General features: G+C 42.0%; 1 protein-coding gene across 1 annotated transcript in view; it reads right to left on the bottom strand.

The window, feature by feature from the left end:
• The window catches only part of LOC112236168 (twisted gastrulation protein homolog 1-A), a 33,210-nt gene that overhangs the window by 19,985 nt on the left and 4,111 nt on the right, over positions 1 to 9,114 (bottom strand). The window contains exon 2 of the mRNA XM_042329202.1: positions 7,770 to 7,990. Coding sequence (XP_042185136.1) covers positions 7,770 to 7,907 — 138 coding nt within the window. The 5' untranslated portion in view covers positions 7,908 to 7,990. The remainder of the gene's footprint in view (positions 1 to 7,769; positions 7,991 to 9,114) is intronic.

Genomic DNA, 9,114 nt, shown 5'->3' on the forward strand with positions numbered 1-9,114 from the left:
GACTACAGTCATACATACTGGTTATAATGACTACAGTCATACATACTGGTTATAATGACTACAGTCATACATACATGACTACAGTCATACATACTGGTTATAATGACTACAGTCATACATCTGGTTATAATGACTACAGTCATACATACTGGTTATAATGACTACAGTCATACATACTGGTTATAATGATAATGAGTCATACATAGTTATAATGACTACAGTCATACATACTGGTTATAATGACTACAGTCATACATACTGGTTATAATGAACAGTCATACATACTGGTTATAATGACTACAGTCATACATACTGGTTATAATGACTACAGTCATACATACTGGTTATAATGACTACAGTCATACATACTGGTTATAATGACTACAGTCATACATACTGGTTATAATGACTACAGTCATACATACTGGTTATAATGACTACAGTCATACATACTGGTTATAATGACTACAGTCATACATACTGGTTATAATGACTACAGTCATACATACTGGTTATAATGACTACAGTCATACATACTGGTTATAATACTGGTTATAATGACTACAGTCATACATACTGGTTATAATGACTACAGTCATACATACTGGTTATAATGACTACAGTCATACATACTGGTTATAATGACTACAGTCATACATACTGGTTATAATGACTACAGTCATACATACTGGCTATAATGACTACAGTCATACATACTGGCTATAATGACTACAGTCATACATACTGGTTATGATGACTACAGGGCTTTCAGTAAGTATTCACACCTCTTGACTTGTTCCAGTTGCAGCCTGAATTTAAAATGGATGACATTTAGATGTTGTGTCACTAACCTACACACAATACCCCATAATGTCAATGTGGAACTTTGCTTTTAAAAATGTTTACAAATTAATAAAAAATGAAAAGCTGAAATGTCTTCAGTCAATAAGTATTCAACCCCTTTGTTATGTCGAGCCTAAATAAGTTCAAGAGTAAAATGTTCATAACAAGTCACAAAATAAGTTTCATGGACTCACTGTGTGTAATAATAGTGTTTAACATGATTTTTGAATGACTACCTCATCTCTGTACCCCACACATACAATTATCTGTAAGGTCCCTCAGTCGAAGCAGTGAATTTCAACCACAGATTCAACCACTAAGAACAGAGAGGTTTACCAATGCCTTGCAAAGAAGGGCACCTATTGGTCGATGGGTAAAAAAAATAATAAAGCAGACACTGAATATCCCTCTGAGCATGGTGAGGTTATTCATTACACTTTGGATGGTGTATCAATACACCCAGTCACTACAAAGATACAGGCGTCCCTGCTAACTCAGTTGCCAGAGAGGAAGGAAACCGCTCAGGGATTTCACCATGAGACCAATGGTGACTTTAAAACAGTAACAGAGTTTAATGGCTGTGATTGGAGAAAACTGATGGACCCACAACACTGTGAAAAGAAGGAAACATGTTCAGAATAAAAATATTCCCAAACATGCATCCTGTTTGCAATAAGACACAATAAAGTCAAACTGCAATAAATGTTGCAAAGAAATGTACCTTACATCCTGAATACATCACTGAGTACCACTACTCATATTTAAAATTATGGTGTGGTGGCTGCATCATGTTATGGGCATGCTTGTCATCGGCAAGGACTGGGGAGTTTTTTTATAAGTTGAAATGAAACGGAATAGGCTAGGCAAAGTCCTAGAGGAAAACCTGGTTCAGTCTGCTTTCAAACAGACACTTGGGAGACAAATTTACCTTTCATCAGGACAATAACCTAAAACACAAAGCCAAATATACACTGGAGTTGCTTACCAAGATGACGTTGAATTTGGCCTAGTTACAGTTGTCTTAAATCGGCTTGACAATCTATGGCAAGACTTGAAAATGGCTGTCTAGCATTGATCAACAATGAACTTGACAGAGATTGATGAATTTAAACAATAATAACGTGCAAATATTGTACAATCCAGATGTGCAAAGTTCTTAAAGACTCTCAGCTCTCAGAGACTTACCCAGAAAGACTCTCAGCTCTCAGAGACTTACCCAGAAAGACTCTCAGCTATAAGAGACTTACCCAGAAAGACTCTCAGCTATAAGAGACTTACCCAGAAAGACTCACAGCTCTAAGAGACTTACCCAGAAAGACTCTCAGCTCTAAGAGACTTACCCAGAAAGACTCCCAGCCCTCAGAGACTTACCCAGAAAGACTCACAGCTCTCAGAGACTTACCCAGAAAGACTCACAGCTCTCAGAGACTTACCCAGAAAGACTCTCAGCTCTCAGAGACTTACCCAGAAAGACTCTCAGCTCTCAGAGACTTACCCAGAAAGACTCACAGCTCTAAGAGACTTACCCAGAAAGACTCACAGCTCTCAGAGACTTACCCAGAAAGACTCACAGCTCTAAGAGACTTACCCAGAAAGACTCACAGCTCTCAGAGACTTACCCAGAAAGACTCACAGCTCTAAGAGACTTACCCAGAAAGACTCACAGCTCTAAGAGACTTACCCAGAAAGACTCTCAGCTCTCACTTACCCAGAGACTAAGAGACTTACCCAAAGACTCACAGCTCTCAGAGACTTACCCAGAAAGACTCTCAGCTCTCAGAGACTTACCCAGAAAGACTCTCAGCTCTCAGAGACTTACCCAGAAAGACTCTCAGCTCTCAGAGACTTACCCAGAAAGACTCTCAGCTCTCAGAGACTTACCCAACAACAAAATGTGGAATAGGTCAAGGGGTATGAATACTTTCTGAAGGCACTGTATGTTACAGCCATACATACACACATACCGGATACAATTGCTATGTTACACACACACACACACACACACACACACACACACACACACACACACAATGCCTTCGGAAAGTATTCAGACCCCTTCACTTTTTCCACACTTTGTTACGTTACACACTTATTCTAAAATTGAATAAAATATCTTATTTAAAATCAGCAATCTACACACAATACCTCATAATGACAGAGATAATTTTGTGACCCTTTCTTAATCTTAGGTCTTCTGAGATCTCTTTTGTTCGAGGCATGGTTCACATCAGGCAATGCTTCTTGTGAATAGCAAAACTCCCATACTTTTTTCTGTATATCAGAAGAATGTTGCCGCAGTAGGAGGTGGAAGCTTCATTTCTGGTCAGGAAGGGAACATAAACACGTGATAATGTATGTATGTATGTATGTATGTATGTATGTAAATGTATGTGTGTGTGTGTGTGTGTGTGTGTGTGTGTGTGTGTGTGTGTGTGTGTGTGTGTGTGTGTGTGTGTGTGTGTGTGTGTGTGTGTGTGTGTGTGTGTGTGTGTGTGTGTGTTTAAATAAATAAATGTATGTATGTATGTATGTATGTATGTATGTATGTATGTATGTATGTATGTACATGTTCAGACATGTACGAATTTCAGAACACACAAGCAACTGTATTTATCTACATGAAACCAAACTCGATTGTGAACCTGAAGAAAGTTCACTGTATGAGTTAGTTCAGTCTAATAAAGTCTTGGAATGCACCAACAATCAAAAGGCAGAAATTGATACAAAACCTAAAGAGACATTCACATTCTTTCAACAAAGTGAAACCACATTTTGGCAGCACACTAAAGCCCCAATGGTAGGGTACGGAGAGGGGAGACTAAGTAGTTTGGTCGACGGGGAGTTGGACTGGCTTGGTGTTTCTCACTGTATATTACCTCCTCTCTTTGTCTCTCCCTCTCACTCCCTGCCTTCTCCTGACACACAACAGAACAGAGAGCACATTCCACAAAGTCAAGGTCAAAGCCGTGAAGGAGGGGAGAGAGAGGGAGAGAGAGAAAGAGAGAGGGAGAGAGTGAGGGCGATGGAGATAGAAAGAGAGAGGGGAGAGAGAAAGAGAGAGAGCGAGAGAGGGAGGGAGAGGGAGAGAGAAAGAGAGAGCCAGAGCGAGAGGGAGAGAGAGAAAGAGAGAGCGAGAGAGAGCGAGAGATAGAGAGAGATAGAGAGAGAGAGAGAGAGAGCGAGAGATAGAGAGAGAGAGAGAAACAGGGAGACAGAGAAAGTGAAAGAGAAAGTGAGATGGAGAGAAAGAGTGAGGTGTTTCTGTCGCCAACCAAGAAGAGCCTACAGCAGCACCTAGATATTCTACACAGATTCTGTCAGACCTCGGGCCCTGACAGACCTGGGCCCTGACAGACCTCGGGCCCTGACAGACCTCGGGCCCTGACAGTAAATCTCAGTAAGATAAAAATGAAATTGTGTTCCAAAAAATGTCCAGTTGCCAAGACCCCGAATACAAATTCCATCTAGACACCGTTGCCCAAGAGCACACAAAAAACGACACATACCTCGGCCTAAACATCAGCGCCACAGGTATCTTCCACAAAGCTGTGAATGATCTGAGAGACAAGGCAAGAAGGGCCTTCTACGCCATCAAAAGGAACATACAATTTGATACCAATTAGGATCTGGCAAAACATTATTGAATCAGTTATAGAACCCATTGACCTTCATGGTTGTGAGGTCTGAAGTACGCTCACCGATGAAGAATTCACTAAATGGGACAAACAACAAATTGAGACTCCGCATGCAGAATTCTGCAAAATATCCTCCGTGAACAACGTAAAACACCAAATAACGCAGGCAGACTCTCAGATCATGAGAGATGGAAGCCACTCCTCAGTAAAAGGCACATGACAACCTGCTTGGAGTTTAACTAAAGGCACCTAAAGGACTCTCAGACCACGAGAAACAACATTCACTGGTCTGGTGAAACCAAGATTGAACTCTTTGGCCTGAATGCCAAGCGTCACGTCTGGAGGAAACCTGACACCATCCCTACTGTGAAGCATGGTGGTGGCAGCACCATGCTGTGGGGATGTTTTTCAGCGGCAGGGACTGGGAGACTAGTCAGGATCAAGGCAAAGGTGAATGGAGCAAAGTACCGAGAGAAAGATGAATGGAGTACAGAGAGATCCTTGAAAACCTGCCCCAGAGCGCTCAGTACCTCAGACAGGGTGAAGGTTCACCTTCCAACAGGACAACGACCCTAAGCACACAGCCAAGACAACGAAGGAGTGGCTTCGGGACAAGTCTCTGAATGTCCTTGAGTGGCCCAGCCAGAGCCCAGAATTGAACCCGATTGAAAATCTCTGGAGACCTGAAAAAAGCTGTGCAGCAACGCTCCCCATCCAACCTGACAGAGCTTGAGAGGATCTGCAGAGAAGAATGGGAGAAACTCCCCAAATACATGTGTGCCAAGCTTGTAAAGTCATACCCAAGAAGACTTGATGCAGTTAACCCACTGTTCCCCTGAACAAGGCAGTTAACCCCACTGTTCGCCTGAACAGGCAGTTAACCCCACTGTTCCCCTGGACAAGGCAGTTAACCCCACTGTTCGCCTGAACAGGCAGTTAACCCCACTGTTCCCCTGGACAAGGCAGTTAACCCCACTGTTCCCCTGAACAAGGCAGTTAACCCCACTGTTCCCCTGAACAGGCAGTTAACCCAGAACGGCCCATAGGTCAGGGACAGTTAACCCAGAACGGCCCATAGGTCAGGGACAGTTAACCCAGAACGGCCCATAGGTCAGGGACAATTAACCCAGAACGGCCCATAGGTCAGGGACAGTTAACCCAGAACGGCCCATAGGTCAGGGACAATTAACCCACTGTTCCTAGGCCGTCATTGAAAATTAGAATTTGTTCTTAACTGACTTGCCTGGTTAAATAAAGATTAGATAAATAAAATGGTTAAATAAAGGTCAAATAAAATGTAAAAACCTAAACAGACTGTTACTGTCAGCCATTCTCTGGATTTATGGTGCTTTCAAGACAACCAGAAAAACATGGTTGAATGTACACACACACACACACACACAGAGAAGTCTGAGATTTCCAAGTTTCCAGCTGTCTTTGAAAGCAGCAGAAGTCATGCTGGATTGGCAGCATGGCCAATGAATGCAACCTTTTCAGGCCCATGGTGTTGCGTGTGAACGTCTATCCTTTTAAGCTCGGTAAAAAAGACCCTTTCAGACAGATGTTTTAAATCCTTAAACCCAGACTTGATTCACACACTGAATAGCCGTCTGGCGAAGCAAAATAGTGATTGTTTCGCGATACTTGTACTTAGCCATTAATTCCTTCCAAACAACTCATTGCTGAATTTTTTTGCGATTTTTGACTTGTTGCGTAATGTTTATGTCCAATGAGCACTGATATGTTTTAATTTATCTTCATACGACCAAGGGTTGAAAAGGATTTGCCAAAAGTTTGATGTGATTCATAACGATGACTGCTCGTCTAGCTTGCTAGCTAAGATTTTGAATGTGTGATGTTGACGTGATCAGTCCAATCAAAGCTACGGTAGATTTGACGTCATTCTATCGGTGGCCAATGACCTTGAGCCTTCTTGGACGGACACTTCCAATGTGAATCTCTGGGAGCAGCCAAGGGGGCTTGAACTGCCTAGCTCTCCCTGTAGATTTGGCAGTGAATAATAATTATTATTTTTTTTAAAGTTATTGAAACATCTCAAGGTTGATCAATGGAAACAAGATCAATTTCGAGCCTCATATCAAAGGTTTCACTTTGTCATTAAGGGGGTATTGTGATGTCATTATAGGGTATTGTGATGTCATTATAGGGTATTGTGATGTCATTATAGGGTATTGTGATGTCATTATAGGGTATTGTGATGTCATTATAGGGTATTGTGATGTCATTATAGGGGGTATTGTGATGTCATTATAGGGTATTGTGATGTCATTATAGGGTATTGTGATGTCATTATAGGGTATTGTGATGTCATTAAGGGGGTATTGTGATGTCATTAAGGGTATTGTGATGTCATTATAGGGTATTGTGATGTCATTAAGGGGGTATTGTGATGTCATTATAGGGTATTGTGATGTCATTATAAGGGGTATTGTGATGTCATTATAGGGTGTTGTGATGTCATTATAGGGTATTGTGATGTCATTATAGGGTATTGTGATGTCATTATAGGGTATTGTGATGTCATTATAGGGTATTGTGATGTCATTAAGGGGGTATTGTGATGTCATTATAGGGTATTGTGATGTCATTATAGGGTATTGTGATGTCATTATAGGGTATTGTGAAGTCATTATAGGGTATTGTGATGTCATTATAGGGTATTGTGATGTCATTAAGGGGGTATTGTGATGTCATTATAGGGTATTGTGATGTCATTAAAGGGGTATTGTGATGTCATTAAGGGGGTATTGTGATGTCATTAAGGGGTATTGTGATGTCATTAAGGGGGTATTGTGATGTCATTATAGGGTATTGTGATGTCATTAAGGGGGTATTATGATGTCATTATAGGGTGTTGTGATGTCATTATAGGGTATTGTGATGTCATTATAGGGTATTGTGATGTCATTATAGGGTATTGTGATGTCATTATAGGGTATTGTGGGTATTGTGATGTCATTATAGTACTTAACACTAGGGTAGAGGGGAATACTTCATATGTAGTAGTACTTATCACTAGGGTAGAGGGGAATACTTCATATGTAGTAGTACTTAACACTAGGGTAGAGGGGAATACTAAATATGACAAAAATCTTCATGATATCTACATCTTAAAGACATGCAGACATCTTAAAGACAGCTTGGGATGTTGGTTGGTGTGGCTAAAATGCCAGGGCAGAGTTTTTGTCCCAGTCCGCCCCTGCACACACACACACACACACATACACACACACACACACACACACACGGACGGACAAGGACACACTTCACCTGTATGAGACACTTGCTGACATCTGAGGCGCAGAGGGCCTTGTTGCAGGCGCTGGTCTGAGACGGTTCTGATAGGACAATGAGGAGGAGGAGGGCAGCGGAGGCTGGAACCAGAACATACAGCTGACCAGGCCTCATCCTGACAGTCAGCTAGTAGGCTGGACACACACACCTGGCGGTCCGGTTGTCTCCACACACACAGCAACACACTGTCTGTCCACCTGGGTCAACGTATGAAAACATGGTGTCAGTGCTGGGAGGTGGGATGTGTGTGTCAGTGTGTGTGTTTAAATCAATAAACACAAGCAGGTCTATAGACATATTCCAGACAGACAGACAGACAGGTCTATAGACATATACCAGACAGACAGGTCTATAGACATATACCAGACAGACAGACGGGTCTATAGACATATACCAGACAGACAGACAGGTCTATAGACATATACGGGTCTATAGACATATACCAGACAGACAGATGGGTCTATAGACATATACCAGAAAGACACGGGTCAGACCAGACAGACAGATGGGTCTATAGACATATACCAGACAGACAGACAGGGGTGTCTATAGACATATACCAGACAGACAGACAGGTCTATAGACATATACGGGTCTATAGACAGACAGACAGAGGTCTATAGACATATACCAGACAGACAGACAGGGGTGTCTATAGACATATACCAGACAGACAGACAGGTCTATAGACATATACCAGACAGACAGGGGTGTCTATAGACATATACCAGACAGACAGACGGGTCTATAGACATATACCAGAAAGACAGACGGGTCTATAGACATATACCAGACAGACAGATGGGTCTATAGACATATACCAGACAGACAGACAGGGGTGTCTATAGACATATACCAGACAGACAGACAGGTCTATAGACATATACCAGACAGACAGGGGTGTCTATAGACATATACCAGACAGACAGACAGGTCTATAGACATATACCAGACAGACAGACAGGGGTGTCTATAGACATATACCAGACAGACAGACAGGTCTATAGACATATACCAGACAGACAGGGGTTTCTATAGACATATACCAGACAGACAGACGGGTCTATAGACATATACCAGACAGACAGGCGGGTCTATAGACATATAGACGGGTCTATAGACATATACCAGGCAGGGGTGTCTATAGACATATACCAGACAGGTCTATAGACATATACCAGACAGACGGGTCTATAGACATATACCAGACAGACAGACGGGTCTATAGACATATACCAGACAGACAGACGGGTCTATAGACATATACCAGACAGACAGACAGGTCTATAGACATATACCAGACAGACAGGTCTATAGACAT

Source organism: Oncorhynchus tshawytscha, linkage group LG10 (assembly GCF_018296145.1).
Source record: "Oncorhynchus tshawytscha isolate Ot180627B linkage group LG10, Otsh_v2.0, whole genome shotgun sequence".
NCBI classification, from domain to species: domain Eukaryota; kingdom Metazoa; phylum Chordata; class Actinopteri; order Salmoniformes; family Salmonidae; genus Oncorhynchus; species Oncorhynchus tshawytscha.